The sequence below is a fragment of the Mercenaria mercenaria genome, chromosome 10 (genome assembly GCF_021730395.1).
Source record: "Mercenaria mercenaria strain notata chromosome 10, MADL_Memer_1, whole genome shotgun sequence".
Lineage (NCBI taxonomy): Eukaryota > Metazoa > Mollusca > Bivalvia > Venerida > Veneridae > Mercenaria > Mercenaria mercenaria.
In genome coordinates this window covers 50630565-50655595 of record NC_069370.1, presented here as the reverse complement: position 1 = coordinate 50655595, position 25031 = coordinate 50630565, and the positions used below count along the sequence as shown (strand labels likewise).

The 25031-nt window shown below is 35.3% G+C and overlaps 2 protein-coding genes across 15 annotated transcripts in view; one reads left to right on the top strand and one right to left on the bottom strand.

Annotated features, from left to right (window-relative positions):
• The window catches only part of LOC123561596 (poly(rC)-binding protein 3-like), a 192630-nt gene extending 182262 nt beyond the window's left edge, over positions 1-10368 (top strand). For 13 of the 14 annotated variants that reach the window (XM_045354065.2, XM_045354074.2, XM_045354063.2 and 10 more), the window contains one exon: positions 1485-10368. In XM_045354065.2, coding sequence (XP_045210000.1) covers positions 1485-1878 — 394 coding nt within the window. In that variant the 3' untranslated portion in view covers positions 1879-10368. The remainder of the gene's footprint in view (positions 1-1484) is intronic. The other variant, XM_045354077.2, reaches the window with a different exon arrangement.
• A 3082-nt stretch (positions 10369-13450) lies between these two features.
• On the bottom strand, positions 13451-16488 carry LOC128546414 (uncharacterized). The gene is made up of 4 exons (XM_053516910.1): positions 16189-16488; positions 15258-15749; positions 14004-14567; positions 13451-13915 (listed from the first exon to the last, which is right to left on the bottom strand). Exons 1-4 carry the CDS (start codon positions 16486-16488, stop codon positions 13451-13453), a joined length of 1821 nt encoding a protein of 606 aa, XP_053372885.1.
• Positions 16489-25031: the final 8543 nt, after the last annotated feature.

Below are 25031 nucleotides of genomic sequence, written 5' to 3'. Positions count from 1 at the left end.
GGTGTTTAGTGATGACAAGGGTATGCTTTCAGATAAAAAATTCCTTATCAAAAAAATATACACAGCAAACAAACTTTAATAATTGTTTCGAAAAAAAGAAAAACACAACAGTAAATGTGAACATTGAAAGAATTTAATACAGGTACTATCGGCCAAATGATTGAAAGAAATTTTAATACAGGTACTATCGGCCAAATGATTGAAAGAAATTTTAATACAGGTGCTATCGGCCAAATGATTGAAAGAAATTTTAATACAGGTGCTATCGGCCAAATGATTGAAAGAAATTTTAATACAGGTGCTATCGGCAAAATGATTGAAAGAAATTTTAATACAGGTACTATCGGCCAAATGATTGAAAGAAATTTTAATACAGGTACTATCGGCCAAATGATTGAAAGAAATTTTAATACAGGTGCTGTCGGACAAAAGATCACTAATGTTGATTAAACATATTTCCTTCATAAAGTTTATATCATTTTTGAGTTAAATAGTGGAATTCTTGTGGAAAATTAAAATAATTTAATATAGTGTGACACATTTTTTCAATAATGATAAATCAGGAGTGCTGTGTATTTGTACATATAAATCATTAATAGGATAGAATGATGTAAAATTAATATCCTATGATAGCTTGAGTGTTCAGATAGCTATGCAGCATACTCTTTTGAGTGTTTTCCAGTAGTGTCCCAACAGTATTAAAGTTTGCTTGTATTCTGTGTATTATATGTATTTATATATGAGCCGTGCCATGAGAAAACCAACATAGTGGGTTTGCGACCAGCATGGATCCAGACCAGCCTGCGCATCCGCGCAGTCTGGTCAGGATCCATGCTGTTCACTAACAGTTTCTATAATTGTAATAGGCTTTGGAAGCGAACAGCATGGATTCTGACCAGACTGCGCGGATGCGCAGGCTGGTCTAGATCCTTGCTGGTCGCATACCCACTATGTTGGTTTTCTCATGGCGTGGCTCATATAAGTATATTTTCACAGCAAGGTTTAGTTCTAAACTGAGTCAGATTGCACTGTTGTATGACTAGTCCAACACAATCCAACTTGATGTCTTTAGTTGTTACTCCTAAACACCTTCATCAGCCATCTTTACGAAAAGCCGCACATCAAAAAAGCACACCGATAATTTTTCCCAGTATGAAATTAATATCTTTTCAAATGGAATTCAGAACATTTTTTAAAAAAACAAACACCTATAGAAATTAATCTTTCTTTGATGATTTGGAAATTTTTGTGATAGAATTCTATATAGTCAAGATTGAATTTCGTAGTTTGCTTTGAGCATGTGCAGACATTTCTCAAGATGGTGTATTTATAGAAATATGGGTTTAAGGCTGTGAAATCTTTTGTAATAAGAAAGCCTTACAGCCATATTTCTAGTCCTGTTTTTTATTTGCCTGCACGAGGTTTGTGGTTACTGTTGATCCATTTGTCTAATACTTTTCCCATCCCGTTTTTTTTTTCTACAGCATGGAATTACATAAGACTCTTGTCCTAGATCCTAACTCCGCCGCTACGTCCCCTACGAGTTCTGTGAGTCCCACGTCTGCAAGCCCAGTGACTTCTATGGCACCACCAACAGTATCCCATCAAGCAACGCCGGTAGCGATGCCGCTAACCATTCCTGCGATGAAACCACTACAGTTTGTCGGAATGAACGGACTCAGTACATTGCCAGCTAATCTGTCTTCTTTTAATGGCATCAATGGAATAAATGGGTTGAATTTTCAATTTATGGACCCTTTATTGATGGCTGGGGGTGTTCCTCAGCCAGGACCACAACCAGCCTCAAATTTTACCGGAAAAGTGCGTCTGGGCATGGCAGCAGTTAAAACCGGCTCGCCAAAATTTGCACCCTACTAACATTGACTATTATATGTGCTGGTTATGTTACATAGAGATAGATTTATATTTATATATTTGGTTGCTTTATTACGATATGAAACATATTTTGTGTACCCATATATTCAGAAGTTCATTATATGTCAGTCATTTAAGTTTTATTTTACACAAACACCTATAAATGTTTTTTTATTTGTGATTTAGTTGTTGAAAGCATCCACAAGTGTTCAGTTAGTGATCTATCCCCTTTGTATCCTTCATGTTGAAAATTGTTTCAATGTAAATTTCATTTATGTCGTAAGTTTTCACAGAATTTTCTTAAGTAAAAACTGTTGAAGAATTTTTATCATCACTAACGAATTAAAGGAGTCGCAACACTGGATGAGGTGAAGGCCGTTGATTTCCTTGCAATTTGGAAATTTCATAGGGCATTCGAATGTTTGAATATTTGAATAGTTTTCTCTGAGAAAGACCGTTCAACTAGTGTTTAGGTTGTAATTGACTTAACTCCTGAAACTCTTAAATTTGACTTGTAATTGTAAAGGGTTGAAATGTCCATGCTCTTTCATTAATGTACATAGCAACATCCTATTCTGGTGCAATGTTCACTACATATTTCTTGTGCATGGGTATTTCTGTATGTGGGTACATAAACTATGTGTCATGTTTCTACGATAAATAAATGTGCTGTGTAAATACTTAAATATAGTTGGTAAAAATAGCTGAAGCCACATGTTCCCTAATCGATCTTGGCATTTGAGCAGTAATTGTAAAAATATAATATTTACAATTAAATGTAAATTGCATTTTTATTGAGGTGTATTTTATGTATAAGTGGTAAAAATACTGAAGGTCTTTGGTAGTTGCAGAACAGTTTTTATATGGTACGTCTTTACTTCGTAAATCTTTGCAGATTTAAGCTACTGATATATAATGTACTGCATAAAATGTGTAAATACTGTTAGATTAGAGAACATGTGGCAAAGTCAATTTTACCAACTTTAATACAACTGGTGGCCTTTGTCAGGGGGATCCATTACCTCCTATATTGTTTGTATTTGTTTGTACAACTACTTGCGAGCTTCAAGATCATGTGATACACATATCCAGTTTATATATATAACTTAGAGGTTTATATGTAACAATTTACTCATGATTCTTGTTTTTTTTTTTGTTTTGAAACCATTTTAACTTTTCATAACTAGGCTCATTTTATAAGTCTTGTATTTAATATTTATGTACAGTCTACAAATTTTAGTGTATAACTTTATTGCTTGTTGTTTTCGAAAGTAATGAAACGGAGCTTGTTGTCTCGTTGAAAAATCTTTGTTAAAAGGTTATCGGTTCAGTTAAGCTTGATTTGATATTACATGGTGTTTTGAAAAACAACTAAGAAGATACTTGTACTTATGGTTTTTTTTCTATGTTTCTTTCAACAAAGTCTAAACTTGCATTTAAATTTTTAATTTATCACTGTTGTTGAATTTTTATCCCACCAATTTTGGGTTGTATTGGAATGGCAATTTATTTTCTTATTTTCCATTTAACATTTTATGCAATTACAGACATTTTTCTGCTGTAATTATGAATTAAGGGGAGATTATTACTAAAGAATAAATGGAGGTTTTTGATTAAAGATGTCTACATGAAAATTTTGAGCTATTATTACATTCTCGTAAGCTAAATCTGTAAGTTTGTTTCAAAAGAAATGACTGTGAAAGGCACGTGACATTACGTAATGTCGTAAATATTTCTAATTATAGGTTCCCATTGTACTACTGCTTTATATAGAACAGACAAATTCCTTTTTCTGTTCTGTTTATTGTAGTTTTAAGTATTTCATTAAAATAGTTATCTACAGTCAAAAAACATTTTGTTTTAGTAAATGAATCAGTAGTTTGGAAACTTAATTTCTGTTGTAAATTCTTTAACTTAGAAGTGCACTTGTTAATTTTCCAATGCATGAAAAGTTTTTCCTTTTGAAATAAGTCTACCAAATCTGTATAAAAATTTGTTTGTAACTATCTGGTCTCTTTTGATCTCTTTGTCAGATTAATGACACACTTTTTACTGTCTTGTACAGTATTCACAGTGATGGTCATTTTTCTTCATGGAAAAAAATTGCAATTTGCACAGTATCAGTTTATAACATTATTTCATTTTGTGTTCATAAATTATATCAATACTTATCCAGGTTCCATAAAATTTTACATTGTTGAATTCGTTTTTCTCGCATAAAAACTTAGAATTAGACAATCTTTAGAACTTTTGATTTTACTTTGAAAAACAAGAATAGATATACAAAAATCAGCTGTCTCATATAATATATAGTTATACAAATGCATAATCAGTTACCAAAGCTTAAAATCATCAAGGAAATCCAAAGTGGGTGTGCCGTATTTGCACACTTTAACAGTGCAGTATTAGAAAGAAAAAAAGTACAAAATGTTTTAGTTTAATAAATATATGGGGTGGGGGTGTGGAAGGCATGATTTGGTCAAAGAAAATTTGTAAAAAAAACTACTACAATAATGAGTTTTAGTTGATTTTAATCAGATTTAGAAAATGTCAATAGAATATGAAAACTGTCCTGTCTCTAATTTCTGGACATGAACATGGTTCTGAGTAAAATATATTACTTGTGGGCGCTTAATATTGGGGCAAATACGGTACACAAGCAAAATGAATTTACATATAAGTGTTACATGTATGTGCAAGTATTTAATGTATGATGTTTTTTACAAAGGCACACTGTTGATTTTTTATATTGAAAGAAAACTAGCTCCAATTTTGATCAACATTCCTACGTTTGTAACATACCGTATTTATGATCCTAACTGATCCGAAACTTATTGGAGGCAAGTTTGTGAAACGAATAGGGAACACATATTTAAACTATGTTTTAAGCATGAATTAAACACGCAGGGAGCTGTACATTATTTATACCCTCATAACACTTGACATTCCATTAAAAAATCTCCCAGTAATTTATTTCCCAACCTAATTTGAACCCCAGAATTTTTATTTTCAGTTTGATATTTATGCTGATTCCCTGCAAATAACCCATAATTCAAGTTCTTTTTATATATATCCCTGCAAACCCAATCCACTAAAAACTGTTGTGATGGTTATACCCAAAAAAAATTTGGTAGTAGAAAAAAATGGAATATATAAAACTAGTCATTTTTATTTCCATTTAAAAGTGATTCTGTGTTTCTAGTCAAACATGCATGTGGTCAGGAAAATTGTCACAAACTGCAAACATTTGCATTTTTACATGGTCTCTTTCTTCAGTTTATTGATAAACCCAAATTTTGTCTCAGACAAAGGCAGAAAAAAATGTTTCTAAATAATGTGGATTTGAGATGTTTTATGTTTTGAAGCTTGCTTCTTGGAGACCTAGGCTGTGAAAAACATATATTTACCATATTTACCCAAATAACCACAATCTAAATTTGATTACTTTTGAGTTATTGCAATATATTCCAATTGTTGCAATATTTTATTATTTCATTTTAGTTAGTGTTCACAATCATTGTTACTCAAGTTCATTATAGATCAAAGAATAACAGTTCTTTGAGTTCATTATTTTTGTTTAGGTTTATTTCTTCTTTTTTTCATTGTTATTGAGCAATCACCAAATAATGTTCCTGTTTTAGATGGATTAGTATTACTTAATTTGCTTTAATTTTTGTTTTAAGCTTTAATATTTTCATGTTTGTTATTTAAAATGATTTTTTTTTTGTCACAAATCATTTAAATGGTTGAAATATGTCCCTATTTCTAAGTCAGGTTATTATATTATTCATGTACAGTGTACAATTATTGTTCTTGAAATCTTTATCATTATGCTTTATTTTAGAAATCCAGTTTTTGTGTGGTAGTTCTGTACAAAAAAAATGCATGTTGATTATTGAAATTTTTATTGCATTCCTTATTATTTTTGCATGTGTTGTGCATGAAAAAGAGTCCTGTATAATTTTAAACTACAGATGTTTATCATTGTTTGTAAAGTGATAATTTGGATTGGACTTTCAGTAATTAATTGAAGTTGGTGAACAAATTGGGTTTTTTATTTGTGATGAAGTGCCCCCTGTAAACGTTACAGTTATACATTTTGTTTCTATAGCAGCTTTTGTAACCCAACAGTAGTTGTTAACTCTTGCATTTGAAATAAATTATCAGAGAAAAAACTGTCACAGAACTCTTGTTTGATATTTATTTGAACTAAAATCAGTTTTTTGCTTCTTTGAGACCTATACATCACTGTTAAACTGCTTTCTGAATGAATTTAGATCAGTTAGTTAAAGAGTCCTTGATGTATTATAAATAGTATGCTTCTTTAGCAGGCATTTACGGTAATTTTTTACCAACTTACATAAATTACTGGAAACATTTTGTTCATATTATTGCTTTATTAACAATGTACCTAACTCTCAATACTCTTGTGTGTATCTCTGCCAGTATATGAAATATGTTATTGTGTAATACCTCTGTTTTATTTGAGAAAACGGAAATCTTTATTACTACTTCCAGTAGAGTTGTATAACAGTTCCTTAGATCATTTTTTTTCTTGTCAATTGTTTTGTACCACACGCATATCACTTGATAAATAGAGACAAATGGTGTCGAACGTATGAAGTATTTTCTTCATTAGTTGACAAGTATAGAAGGACGTATTTCCCTGCAAAGTGAGCATGTCTTTTATCTTTTAGGAGAAAAAAAACTACACATCTATCTGCAAATATGTTAAAATCTTTGGAGTTTCAAATTAGCTAAAACAGCATGTTGAGTTTTGTTTCTGTATGCTTGTTTCCTCCAAAAGTTTTAAGACCAATTTTTTTTCTTAAATGAAACATTGTTTTTATTCAAAATGGCAACCTGGGTGATTTTTATAAGCAAACTGAGATAAATATAATATATAACATTTTAGTCAACTTGTAATCTTATTACAAATACACTGAAAATTGACTGTAAGTCTTTTTGAATGCTATGAAAATAGAATTTTGTCCAAAAACTTTCAGAAAATTTTAAGTAGCGCTTGAATGTGCTGTAATATTACTTAAAAATGATTTTACGGCCATTAAGTTTCTACTGGGAAAGTCATTTGGTCCTAAAATTGTGAAGGAGACTATTTAAACAGGAAGAAAACCCCAATTTCCAATAAAGCAGAGGTATGGATTCTCTGATGAATAAATGTTTAAGTCAGTTGTGTTTTAAATGGTGATATGATTTTGAATGAACTAATTGTATCATGTGAAATGTTGTTTTCTGATTCTAGGGTGACAACAGAGGTCTGCGGTATGGGGATACGCTAACATGCTCTGCAATGCCAATATCATATTAGACATTTTACATATGGGAGATAGGGAAATAAGCTGTTGGGTCTCAAACATTTGACCAGAGTTGTGTGATATAGTGTACATCAGCTACCAACACAATCATTTGATTGGCTATCATTTTTGTAAGCACAATCGTCATTGGCTCGTAGCTGACCAATCACATTTGTTGTCTCATGAGTGCTTGATCATGTGACCAACTTCTATTTTTATCAGTTTTGAAGTGTTACATTTTTAACTCATGGGGAGCTTCCATTTTACACAGTAAAGTTATTGATTTTCAAGGCATTAATTTTTGTGGCTGTAATAAAATTTTGCAAGTTTATTCATCTTTTCATTCAGATGAGAATCACCAAATCTTAAAAAATAGTCTTTTTTGCATTATTATCTGCCAGCTAAATATTTGAGGCCACAAAAAATAATGGCCTTGAGAAATAATGGGTTTACTGTGACTGCCTTCTCATAACATGTTTGCCTATGTGTACTTTTCATGTTACAAGCCTATCTCTGCACATGCTGATACAAGTTCGTCAAATGCTTGAGTTTTGAAATGGAATCATTGTAACCATATTTTGACCTTATAATTTTACATGTCTTTCTGTATTCATGGGGTAATGAAAGCTCATTGCCACAGAAAAACAGACCTGTAATAGATTAGACTTTACCTGGTATTGTTTTATTTGAAATAAATCACATGTGTGCAACATGTAGATTTAAAAAAAAAAAACTTAACAAATTTTCGTCCACAATGACTAGGCTAGTGCTTTACATTTAGCCATCAGCAATTTCTACTCCAAAACACGTACACCTTCTATACTCGAAAAGAAAAACGAAACATTTGTATTTGATAATTTGATATTGGCATAAAAGTTAGAGGCTTAAATATGAAATATCTGAAGCTGGTCTCACAGAGTTATTGTAACTGAACAATTTTCTTACACAGAGAATTGGCATGGTTCTGTCAAAAGTTTCTGCGAAAGGATCTATTTTTAATGAAATATATATTATTAAAAAAAATAGATTGTTATTTAAAAATGGTTATGTAAAGATTATGTTTTGCAGTAATGCAATTTAACAGATCTACTAAGCTATGTAAGTTACAACTTATTAATATAAGGTATTGTATTAAACCTATAGAGAACTTCATAATCGGAACATCAGTTATAATGACTTTGTGATACAAGCCTCAGAACTGGAGTGTTTTCATTTTTCCTACCTGTCTGTATAAAGTATCCCTTATTTAATTGTTATCTGTTGATATGGTGCTGTAGGCAGTTTTTCAATGCCAAAATTAAATTATACATTTAGAAACATTACTTGTTTTGGTAAATAATGTAAAATATGAAAACGGTAATATGCGTGTATATATTTGACTGGGCCTATTTATTCACTTTAAAACTGATAATTTGTTCTGAATCAGTTATATATATACAATGTAAGTTAACACAATTTTAGAAGGCAGTAGTTCTACATGGAATAGAAGCTATGAATTACAGATACATAAAGAAACTAGTACACTTACATTCATAAACATTATTCCGAAAAAATCACATGTCTTCTTAGTTGAAAATACCTCGGGGTTTTTATCTAGTCACAGTGTTAAAAAACTGTATTTTGATACCAGACTATAATTATATCAATGTTCTAACAACTTTGTACTTTTTAAAAAAAAACATTGTCATGTACTGGCATACTTATTTCAGATCTTCTTTTCAACATGTGTTGTTTCAAAATCACATTGTAAAAAGTGCAATCTTAATAAAAGGGTATTATTTTAGCATTCTTTTTATAGTCATATAAAATTTCATGAAATGTTTTACTATGTATTTGAGCCGCACCGTGAGAAAACCAACATAGTGCGTTTGCGACCAGCATGGATCCAGACCAGCCTGCGCATCCATGCAGTCTGGTCAGGATCCATGCTGTTCGCTTTCAAAGCCTACTGCAGTTAGAGAAACTGTTAGAGAACAGCATGGATCCTGACCAGACTGCGCGGATGCGCAGGCTGGTCTGGATCCATGCTGGTCGCAAAGCCACTATGTTGGTTTTCTCATGGTGCGGCTCATTTGTGTCAATTTACATTTGTGTTACCATGTGATGTCAAAACTTTTGGTGTGCATGTTTAGGAACTAGCTTCTCATTTCATTGTTGATGTTTGTAAAATAAATATTGTAAATGTTGTTAATTTTGCGGCCGTTAAATTTTCAGACATTTTCAAGAATATTCAGGAACAATTCAGTTCAGACAGTCCTATAGCAGCATTTTTGAGCAATTTATATCTTGAAATCTTAATGTGTATTCATGCCCAAAAATTTGGCATCTCAAAAATTTCAACATTTACAATAATGCACAAATTGAAGATGAAATAAACAATGAACATTTAAAGGTGCAAGTCTAAAACAAGGTTGTGATTTTTGTAGAAAATTGTAGATAGTGTGAAATACAATTAGCACATAAATTGTTTTTTAATTAAAATGTCTCATTCTATTTTTAGAAGTCATGTGATTTGATGTTTAAAAGTCATTTGGTCACATGATCAAGCACATTCTGTTTTTAAAAAGATGTTACATACCTATTTTTGTGGATATGATCTTCTCATTTGAGTTATTATTATAATGGAAAAATGTTATAACAAAATGATACAAATTAACTTAACAATATAACATTTGTAAATAATTGAAAAACGTAACCTTAAAACTGCTCTTTCATACTATTTTCTGTGAAGGAAAAACATGAATTTGGTCAGTATATTCAACTGTTATAGAAGTAGCAAACAATTTCTTAAAATAATTGTGTTGATTTGTTTGCTTATTTACAAAAAAAAAATATAATGTTTCATCAAGCTGGGAAAGAGTTGTAAAATAATCCTTACTTTTATTGTATTTATATATTTGAAAAAGATATATAAGAGGCTATCAAAAAATCAGTTAGCACTTGGAGAATATTTAAAACTTCAAATAAGGAGACCATTTTGACAAGATATGCATGTCTTACATCAAGTAGTTGTCTATATGTTAAAGTAAATAATTTATAATGATCTGTTTAGGAGAGTTATTTTGAACTGTTTTCACAGGTATTTTATTAGGTCAAGTTTTATCTTGACTGACAAGTCATCATGTATAAATGTGTTGCCAAAATTATAAAGATTAAATAAAATTTACAGAACTACAAATACATATGTTTGTTTTTGAGGTGTCCATTTTCCTTGTATATCTTTCAATGAAGGCAGTCATTTAGTGTGGCTTCCATTTATCTGTATGAAAACAAAATGGTTGCAAGTTATGGCCATTTGCCAGTAATCTTTTAAGCTCACCCTGGGGTGAACACATAGTGCTCATGGTGAGCTATTGTGGTCACGCTGTGTCCGTCATCTGTCGTGCGTACATCCGTCCATCGTCAACAATTGTGTTTAAATGGCATCTCTTTCGAAAGAAAGTAGGTAAGGGTAGATTTCTCGGAAGCACAGAGCACCACAAACACAGCCTCAAGGCCAGGCATTTGCAAAGTAGGCCCACAACAAAAAGGAGCTTAACGGAAAAATATAGATGGGTTGCTTCAAAAATCAAAGAAGTAAATTTTAATTTTATGCAAAAAATAGAAGAAGTGGGAGGAGGGGGGTAGAAAGGGGGTGTTGAAGGGGAAAGTGGAACAAGGATGAATATTCAAAAGGGAATGCTAAGTTCCTTAATCACAGTTACCCTACAACTTCAACCACAGCAGCGCAGACACTCAGTACAAAAGACGAAAACACACACACACACATAACTAACTTACATAGACAAGATATAAAATACTGTAGGGCACCGCCCAAGACACACAGATGCACAAGCACACAAGTGCACACACATAAGCAGGAAAAAAACAACAATCGGGCACCGCCTTAGGATTCCAGCAGCCAAAATTAAGGTGGGCACGATAACTTACTCATGGTTAAAGGGGAGGGGATGCCAAAGCAAGGGAGCGCAAATGCAAGGGGAAAGGATGGGGGGCGATAGGGGGAGTGAGGAGAAAGAGGAAAGAAACGCTAACAACAAACAAGACAACATACGCAACACAAAATACAAGACAGACAGAAAACAAGTTGAAAATAGGGGCACTGCCTTGGAACGGTCAGTAACCTATATAAAGGAAACTGGGGGTTTAAACACTTTAGGGCATGCAAACCTCGCACTTACCCTATTTTCAACAAGTTGGACAACACAATGTAAATAAAATCATTCCCCGCTGATTGAAAAAATACCAGATCATATTAAGTAAAACATAAAATTATGGTAAATCTAAGGTATAATTACACCAATGTACTCAACAACTTGTCTGAAGTCAGAGCACCAAGAGCCTAACTTTTAAGGGCACGACTAAGAAATCTGCAAGACAAAATTCCACTCCCTCCCTCCGTTTTATGTAGGGTTTAGGAGAAAAGCATCAAGGAGTCTTAAACTTTATTAGTCATCGCACCGTCAAATAGGAAAGCATAGCGATTAACTGTAGAGGGGTCAATTACCAAACATGCACTGTGCTTCACGATTTTCGCATCGTATCCTCTTTTGATAAACTTTTTAACATATTTTACAAATATCTGATTAAAATAAGGACTATGTTTAATTTTACTAATTTTATAAACTACATCTCCATAGTATTCCGGGTGTGTAAGACCACTGAATGGATTTTGATGAAACTTGGCCTGGATGTTCTTTGGGTGGTCCTACCAAAGTTGTTCAAACAGTTCTGCTTGGTTGCACAGAGGGGCTACCAGAGCTAAAAATAGAAAAATCTTCAAACAATATCTCCTAAACCACTGGTTTGATTTTAAAATAATTTTACACAAATGGTCCTCTTGTCACTCTCTACCAAGAATGTTTAAATTATTCTGATTCGTCAAAAAAGATGGCCACCAGAGGGTGTGGTCACTTTTTATCAACAGTTTCTTTAAACAACATCTCTAAAACTACTAAATGGATGTTGATGAAACTTTACACAAATGATCTCTGGGTAGCCCTCTTTTAAAAGTGCTCAAATCATTATGGGTCATTGAACATATGGGTCACTTTGGTTACAAATAGGTGTTCAGCTATCAGATTTTAAAAATCTTCTCGGGCGCTTTAGGGTCAATGACCCTCTTGTTTATAGAAACTGCAACTTTATTTTGAAAACAAGTTGTTAACTAATATCCCTTGGGTAAAAGCAGTATTTGTTGACCATAATCTTTTGGTTAATGCCATTATTAGAGCAATGTAAATGCCCATTCATCCTTTTTGTCAGTGATGTATTTGCAGTTTACCTCCATGACAAAAGCATTTAAGCAGTTAACAGATACATCCTGATGAGAGTAAAGCATTTAACTGTTGCCTTGTGTATGACAAAACGTACTTGCCGTTTCCTCTTGTATGACAGTAGAGCAGTTGCCATTTACCTCTTCTATGGCAGTAAAGCTGAAGCCAGATACTTCTTATATGGCAGTACAGCAGTTGCTCTTGTATGACAGTAGAGCAGTTTCCATATATTTCTTGTATGACAGTAGAGCAGTTTCCAGATATTTCTTGTATGACAGAGCAGTTTCCAGATATTTCTTTTATGACAGTAGAGCAGTAGCCAGATACCTCTTGTATGGCAGTAGAGCAGTTACCAGATACCTCTTGTATGGCAGTAGAGCAGTTACCAGATACCTCTTGTATGGCAGTAGAGCAGTAGCCAGATACCTCTTGTATGGCAGTAGAGCAGTTACCAGATACCTCTTGTATGGCAGTAGAGCAGTAGCCAGATACCTCTTGTATGGCACTAGAACAGTTACCAGATACCTCTTTGACAGTAGAGTAGTTTCCATATATTTCTTGTATGGCAGTACAGCAATTGCTCTTGTATGGCAGTTGAGCAGTTTCCAGATATTTCTTGTAGAGCAGTTTGCAGATGTTTCTTGTATGGCAGTAGAGCAGTTTCCAAATATTTCTTGTATGGCAGTTGAATAGTTTCCAGATATTTCTTGTATGGCAGTAGAGCAGTTTCCAGATATTTCTTGTATGACAATAGAGCAGTAGCCAGATACCTCTAGTATGGCAGAAGAGCAGTTGCCAGATACCTCCTTGACAGTAGTGCGGTCACCAGATACCTCTTGTATGGCAGTAGAGCAGTTACCAGATACCTCTTGTATGGCGGTAGAGCAGTTACCAGATACCTCTTTGACAGTAGAGCAATTACCAGATACCTCTTGTATGGCAGTAGAGCAGTAGCCAGATACCTCTTGTATGGCAGTAGAGCAGTTACCAGATACCTCTTTGACAGTAGAGCAGTTTCCAGATATTTCTTGTATGGCAGTACAGCAATTGCTCTTGTATGGCAGTTGAGCAGTTTCCAGATATTTCTTGTATGACAGTACAGCAATTGCTCGTGTATGGCAGTTGAGCAGTTTCCAGATATTTCTTGTTTGGCAGTTGAGCAGTTTCCAGATATTTCCTGTAGGACTGTAGAGCAGTTGCCAGATATTTCTTGTAGGACTGAAGAGCAGTTGCCAAATATTTCTTGTTTGGCAGTTGAGCAGTTTCCAGATATTTCTTATATGGCAGTTGAGCAGTTGCCAGATATTTCTTGTATGGTAGTCGAGCAGTTTCCAGATATTTCTTGTAGGACTGTAGAGCAGTTGCCAGATATTTCTTGTAGGACTGTAGAGCAGTTGCCAAATATTTCTTGTATGGCAGTTGAGCAGTTTCCAGATATTTCTTGTATGGCTGTTGAACAGTTTCCAGATATTTCTTGTATGACAGTAGAGCAGTTTCCATATATTTCTTCTGTGACAGTTGAGCAGTTTCCAGGTACTGCTATTTCTTGTATGACAGTACAGCAATTGCTCTTGTATGGCAGTTGAGCAGTTTCCAGATATTTCTTGTATGGCAGTTGAGCAGTTTCCAGATATTCCTTGTAGGACTGTAGAGCAGTTGCCAGATATTTCTTGTAGGACTGTAGAGCAGTTGCCAAATATTTCTTGTATGGCAGTTGAGCAGTTTTCAGATATTTCTTGTATGGCAGTTGAGCAGTTGCCAAATATTTCTCGTATGGCAGTTGAGCAGTTTTCAGATATTTCTTGTATGGCAGTTGAGCAGTTGCCAAATATTTCTTGTATGGCAGTTGAGCAGTTGCCAGATATTTCTTGTATGACTGTAGAGCAGTTGCCAGATATTTCTTGTATGGCAATTGAGCAGTTTCCAGATATTTCTTGTATGACAGTAGAGCAGCTGCCAGATATTTCTTGTAGGACTGTAAAGCAGTTGCCAGATATTTCTTGTATGGCAGCTGAGCAGTTTCCAGATATTTCTTGTATGACAGTAGAGCAGTTGCCAGATATTTCTTGTATGTCAGTAGAGCAGTTTCCAAATATTTCTTCTGTGACAGTTGAGCAGTTTCCAGGTACTGCTATTTCTTGTATGACAGTACAGCTGTTGCCAGATATTTCTTGTCGGACAGTAGGGCAGTTTTCAGATATTTTTTGTATGACAGTAGAGCAGTAGCCAGATACCTCTTGTATGGCAGAAGAGCAGTTGCCAGATACCTCTTTGACAGTAGAGCGGTCACCAGATACCTCTTGTAAGGCAGTAGAGCAGTTACCAGATACCTCTTGTATGCCAGTAGAGCAGTTACCAGATACCTCTTGTATGGCAGTAGAGCAGTTACCAGATAGCTCTTGTATGACCGTAGAGCAGTTACCAGATACCTCTTTGACAGTACAGCAGTTACCAGATACCTCTTATATGGCAGAAGAGCAGTAGCCAGATACCTCTTGTATGGCAGTAGAGCAGTTACCAGATACCTCTTGTATGACAGTAGAGCAGTTACCAGATACCTCTTTGACAGTACAGCAGTTACCAGATACCTCTTATATGGCAATAGAGCAGTAGCCAGATACCTCTTGTATAGCAGTAGAGCAGTTACCAGAAACCTCTTTGATAGTAGAGCAGTTTCCAGATATTTCTTGTATGCAGTACAGCAATTGCTCTTGTATGGCAGTTGAGCAGTTTACAGATATTTCTTGTATAGCAGTAGAGCAGTTTCCAGATATTACTTGTATGACAGTACAGCAATTGCTCTTGTATGGCAGTTGAGCAGTTTCCAGATATTTTTTGTATCCAGATATTTCTTGTATGGCAGTTGAGCAGTTTCCATATATTTCTTGTATGGCAGTTGAGCAGTTTCAAGATATTTCTTGTAGGACTGTAGAGCTGTTGCCAGATATTTCTTGTAGCACTGTAGAGCAGTTGCCAAATGTTTTTTGTATGGCAGTTGAGCAGTTTCCAGATATTTCTTGTATGGCAGTTGAGCAGTTGCCAGATATTTCTTGTATGGCAGTTGAGCAGTTGCCAGATATTTCTTGTATAATTGTAGAGCAGTTGCCAGATATTTCTTGTATGGCAGTTGAGCAGTTTCCAGATATTTCTTGTATGACAGTAGATAAGTTGCCAGATATTTCTTGTATGGCAGTTGAGCAGTTGCCAGATATTTCTTGTATGACAGTTGAGCAGTTGCTAGATATTTCTTGTATGGCAGTTGAGCAGTTTCCAGATATTTCTTCTAGGACTGTAGAGCAATTGCCAGATATTTCTTGTATGGCAGTTGAGCAGTTTCCAGATATTTCTTGTAGGACTGTAGAGCAGTTGCCAGATATTTCATGTATGGCAGTTGAGCAGTTTCCAGATATTTCTTGTAGGACTGTAGAGCAGTTGCCAGATATTTCTTGTATGGCAGTTGAGCAGTTTCCAGATATTTCTTGTATGACAGTAGAGCAGTTGCCAGATATTTCTTGTATGGCAGTAGAGCAGTTTCCATATATTTCTTGTGTGACAGTTGAGCAGTTTCCAGATACTGGTATTTCTTGTATGACAATAGAGAAGTTTTCAGATATTTTTGTATGGCAGTAGCAGTAGAGCAGTTTCCTGATATTTCTTGTATGACAGTACAGCAGTTTCCAGATACTCCTTTTATGGCAGTACAACAGTTGCTTTTGTATTACAGTAGAGTAGTTTCCAGATATTTCTTTTATGGCAGTAGAACAGTTGCTCTTGTATGACAGTAGAACAGTTTCCATGTATGGCAGTAGAGCAGTTGCCAGATACCATTTGTATGACAATAGAGCAGTTGCCAGATATTTCTTGTATGGCAGTAGAGCAGTTGCCAGATACCTCTTGCATAACAGAAGACCAGTTACCAGATATTTCTTGTATGGCAGAAGTGCTGTCGCCAGATATTTCTTATATGGCAGTAGAGCAGTTGCAGATACCTCCTGATGACAGTAATTTAAATTAGCATTCATCTGGTGCCTTGTGTGTGACCAAAACAAAACGTAGTTGCCATATATCTTTTGTTGGACAAGAAAATGTTGCCTGTTACCTGCTTTCTAAATCATGCAATGCTTAGTTTAGACACAAGGTTCCTGCTTCGCAAAAGGGCAATCATTTGCTGTTATTTTTTTGTCCTTTATACTTCAGCAAAGTAATGTGCGAGTCATCCTTATGAATGCAGAGAAGTTGCAAATTTCCCCCTCCATTAAAGAAAAGTAGGGGAAAGTTATTCCCATAATGAAAGCCAAGTAGATGCAAGTTATTTCCTTTATGAAGGCAAAGTAGATGCAGGTTATTCCCTTAATGAAAGCCAAGTAGATGCAAGTTATTCCCTTAATGAAAGCAAAGTAGATGCAAGTTACAGTATTCTCTTTATGAAGGCCAAGTAGATGCAAGATATTCCCTTAATGAAAGCCAAGTAGATGCAAGTTATTCCCTTAATGAAAGCCAAGTAGATGCAAGTTATTCCCTTACTGAAAGCCAAGAAGATGTAAGTTATTCCCTTAAAGAAAGCCAAGTAGATGCAAGTTATTCCCTTAATGAAAGCCAAGAAAATGTAAGTTATTCCCTTAATGAAAGGCAAGTAGATGCAAGTTATTCCCTTAATGAAAGCCAATTAGAAGTTATTCCTTTAATGAAAGCCAAGTAGATGCAAGGTATTCCCTTACTGAAAGCCAAGAAGATGTAAGTTATTCCCATAATGAAAGCCAAGTAGATGCAAGTTATTCCTTTAATGAAAGTCAAGTAGAAGTTATTCCCTTAAGGAAAGCCAAGAAGATGTAAGTTATTCCCTTAATGAAAGCCAAGTAGATGCAAGTTATTCCCTTAATGAAAGCCACGAAAATGTAAGTTATTCCCTTAATGAAAGCCAAGAACATGTAAGTTATTCCCTTAATGAAAGCCAAATAGATGCAAGTTATTCCTTTAATGAAAGCCAAGTAGAAGTTATTCCCTTACTGAAAGCCAAGAAGATGTAAGTTATTCCCTTAATGAAAGCCAAGTAGATGCAAGTTATTCCTTTAATGAGAGCCAAGTAGAAGTTATTCCCTTAATGAAAGCCAAGGAGATGCAAGTTATTCCCTTACTGAAAGCCAAGAAGATGTAAGTTATTCCCTTAATGAAAGCCAATTAAGTAGATGCAAGTTATTCCTTTAATGAAAGCCAAGTAGAAGTTATTCCCTTTATGAAAGCCAAGTAAATGCAAGTTATTCCCTTAATGAATGTGAAGTAGATGCATGCTGTCACTGTTATATATGAAAAGGTGCAAATTATCCCTTTAATGAAAGGCAAAAAGTTGAAAGTTCTACCCTTATGAATGCGAAGTAAAAGAAAATCACCCTTTTATTAAAAGTAAGATGCGAATTATCACTTTTATGAAAGCGTAGTAGCTGCAATTTATAGCTTTATTTAAAAGCAAAAATAGCTGCAAGTTCCTTTTATTGACAGCAAAATAGCTGAAAGTTCCCCCTAATGAAATTATGCCATTTATGTAAGCATGGTAGTTGCAAGTGACTTCTGTCATGAATACATAAGGGGAACTGTGGTCTAGTGGTTAAGGTATCGGCCGCTCAGCCAGGGGTCATGGATTCGGGCCCCACTTGTGTCACGACTAAGAAGACAATAGAGGGCAAGAGCCAAAGTCAAAGTGACCCTGATGGTTGGCTAAGGGATTGAAATGCAACAGCGATCATCTAAGATATACCACTCAATAAGTCCAATCATCCTAGGGAGTGTCAAGTTTCTGGGTAAAGTAGTTCTCAAGTTATAGATTGGAAACAGTTTTCACGCCTCAGGGCCCTGTGAGCATGACTTAAGAGTTAAGACCTACTGACCCAAAAATCATTAGGGATCATCTGCTCAGCATTTCTAATAATCTTTTGAAGTTTCAAGATTCTTAGTCAATGATTCTTAAGTTATTGATCGGAAACGGTTTTCCATGTTCTGGCCCCTGTTACTTTGACCTTTGACTGAGTGACCTCAAAATCAAGAGGGGTCATCTTTTTAGCTCACCTGAGCAATGCCCAGGTGAGTTATTGTGATCGCTCGATGTCCGTCGTCTGTTCACATTTAGCTTATGTATGCAATAGAGGCTGCATTTTATACTTGATCTTCATAAAATTTGATCAGAATGATTGCCTTGCTGATATGTAGGTCAAATTTGAATATTGGTCTTCTGGGGTCAAAAACTAGGTCACCCAGTCAAATCAAAGAAAAACATTGTGTGTGCAATAGATGCTGCATTATTCACTGGATCTTCATTAAATTTGATCAGAATGTTTGTCTTGATGAAATCTAGGTCATGTTCAAACATGGATCATTTGGGGTCAAAAACTAGGTCATCTCGAATCAAAGAAAAACCTTGTGTATGCAATAGGGGCTGCACTTTTCACTGAATATTCGTGGAATTTGATCAGAATGTTTGTCTTGATGAAATCTAAGTCAAGTTCGAATATGGGTCATCTGGGGGTCAAAATCTAGGTCACCCTGTCAAATCAAAGAAAAACCTCGTGTATGCAATAGAGGATGCATTATTCACTGGATCTTCATGAAATATAGGTCAAGTTCGAATATGGGTCACCTGGTCGAATCAAAGAAAAACCTTGTGTATGCAATAGGGGCTGCACGTTTCACTGAATATTCGTGGAATTTGATCAAAATGTTTGTCTTGCTGAAATCTAGGTCAAGTTCAAATATGAGTCATTTGGGATCAAAAACCAGGTTACATGGTCAAATCAAAGAAAAACCCTGTGTATGCAATAGGGGCTGCACTTTTCAGTGGATATTCGTGGAATTTAATCAGATTGTCTGTCTTGATCAAATCTAGGTCAAGTTTGAATATAGGTTATCTGGGGTCAAAATCTAGGTCACTCGGTCAAATCAAGGAAAATACTTGGTGTGTGCAATAGGGGCTGCATTTTTCACTGGATATTTAACCAGGATAATTGCCACGATGAAGTTCGATTATGGGTCAACTGGGGTCAAAAACTAGGTCACTAGGTCAAATCAAAGAAATCCTTGCAATAGGGGCTGCATTTTATACCAGATATTCATGAAATTTGACCAGAATGATTGTCTTGATGAAGTCTAGGTAAGGTTTGAATATGGGTCATCTGGGATCAAAAACTAGGTCACCCAGTCAAATAAAAGAAAAACCTTGTGTATGCTTTGGGGCTGCATTAAGGTATTAGATCACTAATAGAGAACCTCCTTTCTGAAGAGTATTCAATTCCTACTATAAACCTACTTTTACTGCAATTCTTAGGGGTGCGTAGGTTCAAGCCCTACTGGGACCAAAATTTTTTTCCTTATTTTCCTTTTTTTCTAGTAATTTTTACTTCTTTCAAGACTATTATTGATTTCTTGTACAAAAATGGAAAATATTGAATCTTATAATCGATTTCTTGGTGTTCAAAGTGAATTTACTACTTAAACAGAAGGGGTAGAGTTGCACATCTTTAAAAATATTGAGTTAGACGCGGTGAAAGTTCTCCATTTTGCTTTCACTCTTAGATTATATATTGTGGAAGAAATTTAGATAGGTTTTACGTCTGCCGTAGGGTTATTTTTAAATGGAGTAAGCAAAATTCAAAACAGAAACACAGCATTCGACCTTATTTTTTCAATGTTGAAGTATGAATTCTGTCTCATTAAATCCGCTTACTTGAGGCACCATAGAAAAAATGATATGTACATTTTTATTTTGTGTTTTATAATTGTTTACCAATAGTGTGATGTTTCTTTTATTAAAATTAATGGTAAAATGAGTTCTCTGCAAACGTTTTGGATAGTGGCTATCACTTTGAAATTTGTCTCTACTTGAGCTTGAGGAGATACCATAAGTTATACAAAATTTATAAAAAACGGCACGGTAAAAGTTGTTTAAAAATTGCAAAATAGTGCAAAACACGGTTACCTCTTAGAATATACCAAGCAAAGGCCATTTTGTAAACATTACTATTAGTGCTCTAATACCTTAAACACTGGATATTCATGAAATTTGATCAGATTGTTTGTCTTGATCAAATTTAGGTCAAGTTTGAATGTAGGTCATCTGGCATCCTTGTGTATGGAAAATTAGAGGACTTTTTAATCAGTGTTTAAGTTGTTGTATGTGAAACTGGGGCTTTAACATTGTTATAAAAGATAAGCACGTTTTCCTCTCAATATAATTGTTAAAATAAAGATACTCAAGATTGATGAGGTTTCACTCATGTTTGTTATTTGCTTGTTCTTTTTTTAAATACAGTTCGAAAATTTATCCACTGTGTTGCTCTTTATTTCCCTTATGCTATAGTGTGAAATGTTGCATAAAAATTAATCTTTCCCAACTTAAATCAAAACATAACATTTTAAAAGTTTCACTGTCAGGAATGTGAAACTATTTCCAGTTTAAAAGTACATTGTAAGTCTCAAAAAGCCTATAAGGGCTGCTGCACACCCCCTCCCCCCACCCCACTCCTCACCACCCCACACACACACTCGCACACACAAACACAAACACCAACCCAGCCATCCCCATCCACGGCTCCATTAGGTCACATTGCTTTCAGCTTTCAACCTGTTTGTCACACTGCATTTCTGAGTGATAACTAGAGATTCCTTTCACCACTAACCTTGAAAATTCATTGGTTGATTGGGCTCCTTGATGATTTTGGTTTCAATAGGTATAGGGCAAAGAATTTCTATCCTTCTGTCACACTTTTATTCCGCAGGATAACTCGAGATCCCTTCAACCCATAACAGTCAAACTTTATAGGTTAATACGGCTCTACGAGTAGATGAACCCTATCGCTTTTAGCGTCTAAAGGGCAAGGTCATTGGGGCCTGAAAATTCAAAATGGTTTCTGCACTATAAGAATCCTTTCGCCTACAAACTTCAAACATAGTTGGATGATTGAAGTAGATGAGCCCTAATGCTTTTCAGGTTCATATGTCAAGGTCACTCGGGTCTAAAGATTGAAGAGAGTTTCCATAGCATTTGTTGAGAATCTTTAACCTACACCCTTCAATCTTGGTGGGGTGATTGGCCAAATGGAGTAGATAACCCCTATTGCTTTAAGTTAAAGGGTTAGAATGCAGAAGTCAGAATGATTCTTCTCTGTTTCTTTCTTTAAAAATACAGAAAAAATTAGAGAACAGTTTCTTCAGTCACACTTTCAGCAAGATTATTCCAGATGTTCCTCAGGTGAGCGACCTAGGACTATTCGATCCTCTTGTTTTGTTTTTGTTGGGTTTAACATCACACTGGCACAATTATAGGTCATATGGCGACTCTCCAGATTAGATGGAAGAAGACCCCAGATGCCCCTCCATGCATTATTTTATCACTAGCGGGCACCTGGGTAGAACTACCGACATTCTGTAAGCCAGCTGGATGGCTTCCTCACATGAAGAATTCAACCCCCCCAAGTGAGGTTCAAACCAACATCTGTGAGGGGCAAGTGATTTGAAGTCAGTGACCTTAACCACTCGGCCACGGAGGCTTCAAGAGGGGTCATCTACTCGGCATGTCCAATCATCCTGTGAAGTTTCAAGGTTCTGGATCAAGTGGTTATAAAGTAATGAATCAGAATTAGTTTTCCATGTTCTGGCCCCTGTGACATTGACTTTTGAAAGAGTGACACCAAGATCAATAGGGGTCATCTACTCTTTATGTCCAATCATCATATGAAGTTTCAGCTTTCTAGGTCAAGTTGTTCTCGAGTTATTGATCGGAAACAGTTTTTTTATGTTCTTGCCCCCGAGACATTGACCTTCAACTGGGTGACCCCTAATTAAAATCTATAGAGTCATCTACTTGGTATGTCCAATCATACGAAGTTTCAACGTTCTAGGTAGTGTGGTTCTAAAGTAATTGATCAGAAATGGTTTTCCATGCAACCTTGACCTTTGACCTTGTGACTCAAAAATCAATAGGGGTCTTCTACGATGCATATCCAATCACTCCGAGAAGTTTCAAGATCCTAGGTCAAGTGGTTCTCCAGTTATTGATCAGAAACCATTTTGCATGTTCTTGCCCCTGTGACCTTGACCTTTGACCTACTGACCCAAAATCAATAGGGGTCATCTACTCTGCAAGTACAATAATCCTATGAAGTTTCAACGTTCTGGGTCAAGTGGTACACAAGTTTTTGATCGGAAATGTTTTTCCATATTCTGGCCCCTGACCTTGACCTTTGACTTATTACTTCCAAAATCAATAGGGGTCATCTACTTGGCATGTCCAATCATCCTACATAGTTTCAAAGTCCTGGGACAAGTGGTTCTCAAGTTATTGATTGGAAACGGTTTTCCACCATCAGGCCCCTGTGACTTTGACCTTTGATAGAGTGACCCAAAAAACAATAGGGGTCCCCTATCACAATATGGAGTTTGCAGGTTCTGTATGAAATGGTTGACCGGAAATGAAGTGTGACGTACGGATGGACTGACGGATGGACACTTCGGGGGAGACATAATAAGTATAAACTAATGCATAAATAGGTGCAAGTTATGTCCCTAAACGAAATAAGAGTAGTAACAAATAATCTCCTTTGTTAAGGGGGTGGGGGGAGGTGGGGGGTCATGGGTTCGAGCCCAACTGGGGTAAGACAATACCTTCTCATACGACAAATTACTGGGGTTTCCAGAAGCAGACTTGTGTGTGGTTCAAATAAGCTTGAAGCTTTCAATACAAACAAGCTAAAATAAATAAGTATAAACTAATACATAGATAGGTGAAAGCTTTTCAGAATTTTCAGTGAACACTCCCTCAAATAATTAATGGTACTGCCTAAACTGAATGATGGACCAGTCCATTTTAGAAATTTAGCAGGCTTAAGAAATAACCTTTGTGAATTGAATTTCTCCTGTATAAAAGCAAACTACAGTACTTGTAACTACAACTTTTCCCCTTTATGAAATCACGGTATATGCAAGCTGTCCCCTTCATGAAAGCATTGTAGGTAGGGGTTATCAATATTATGAAAGCAAAGTAGGTATAACATTGGTATAAACTATTTCACTAATATAGACACTATATAAACCCTCGTGCATGGAATCTTCTAGATGCTACTTTAAATCTCTTTCATTTGTGCAAGTAACGTTCACTTTATGAAAGCAAATTTATTGAAACTATCCCCAATGTGAAAGCAAAGTTGTGGCAAGTTATGTCCTCTTTATGAAATGAAGTAACCGGCAGATACAACCTTTATAAAAGCAAAGATGTAAGTTATCCCCCTTTATGACAGCAGTAATTCCCTTTGTGACAACAAAGAGCAAGTTATTTCCCCTTTAGGAAAGCAAGTTAGATATAGGGTACACTCGTTGTGAAAAGCAGAATTAATACAAGTTACAGACTTTATGAAAGCAAAGTAAGTACAAGCTGCCCCCTTTATGAAAGCATATACCGGAATCCTTTAATTTCATTGGCATCTGAGACAGAGCTCAGGCTATTGCACAAGACATATGATATTGTAACATCCCTGCATAAAAAAGGTTAGACCAAACAAAAAAAATGTACCAAAAATATTGTATCTCCAAGTGTGACTGTTATGCTAGGGTCTTATATGCAAGGTGATATTGAAATCCCTTGATGAATGGCCAAGTTATGGACCTTTGAATAATGGGTAGGAATCTGGCATGAAACATAATCTCATGCTAAGTAATTTCAAAATCTGTTGATGGATAGACTGAAAACAAAGTGTAATGGACAGACAGTCGGAAGGACACAACCCATTCCTCAATCACCATTTTTTTCTTCGAAACAGGTAGGGGACAATCAAAATACAAGGTATAAGCTAAAACTTTAATACCTGCCAGAATCATAGAGATACAACAAACTAATTTAATCAGACCCTGTTGGTCACTTCTGTAACGATCATGCAAGGGTAAGACAGTGGTTCCAATTCTTTTCACATACAAGTTGTCCCAGAATGTAAATTGGAGCAAGTCATAAATCTAGTTTAATACTATGATGTTTGTATGTTTTCTACAACTACATGTCTGTTGAACCTTTTTTTGTTCAGCAGTCATGGATGTAGATACATATATCTAAATGTATATATTTTAGTTTTATGAGGGCCTCGTGCATGGAAGATTGACTTTGTCAAATGGATTTTCCTCTTTAAATAAAGGCTTTATTATTATTATTATTACTACTAGTATTATCATAACCACATGGGACAGACCATGTTATACATCATACATCAACGGGGTCATACAGATTTTTCCTCGTGTCCAATATTGTACTAATGACTAATACTACATGTCAAATATTTGATCTCTAAGCTTTGCACATTTAGGTATTTTTAAAGATTTACCACATGGCCTATTGTGTCAAAAACTAACGCCAGTGGCAGTCCTAAATTATGTCCCAGCATTACCACTTAAACAAATTTCAAAGAGGTCAACGCAAAGATGCTATAAAGTTTAGTGAAGATCCATCAAAACGTTCATGTTAAAAAACCACTAAAAGTTTTTTTTTCTATTTTTAGCTCTGCGCACCGCTAAATTTTGAAACCATTTGAATAAACTT

What these genes read in the sequence shown, in the direction of transcription:
- LOC128546414 (XM_053516910.1), bottom strand. Translation starts at nt 16,488, where the DNA reads ATGAATGCTAATTTAAATTACTGTCATCAGGAGGTATCTGCAACTGCT. An exon ending in TATCTGGAAACTACTCTACT is followed by an intron (nt 15,750 to 16,188) that starts GTAATACAAAAG and finishes CTACAGTCCTAG; the next exon opens with AAGAAATATCTGGAAACTGC. An exon ending in GCCATACAAGAGCAATTGCT is followed by an intron (nt 14,568 to 15,257) that starts GTACTGTCATAC and finishes CAACTGTCACAG; the next exon opens with AAGAAATATTTGGAAACTGC.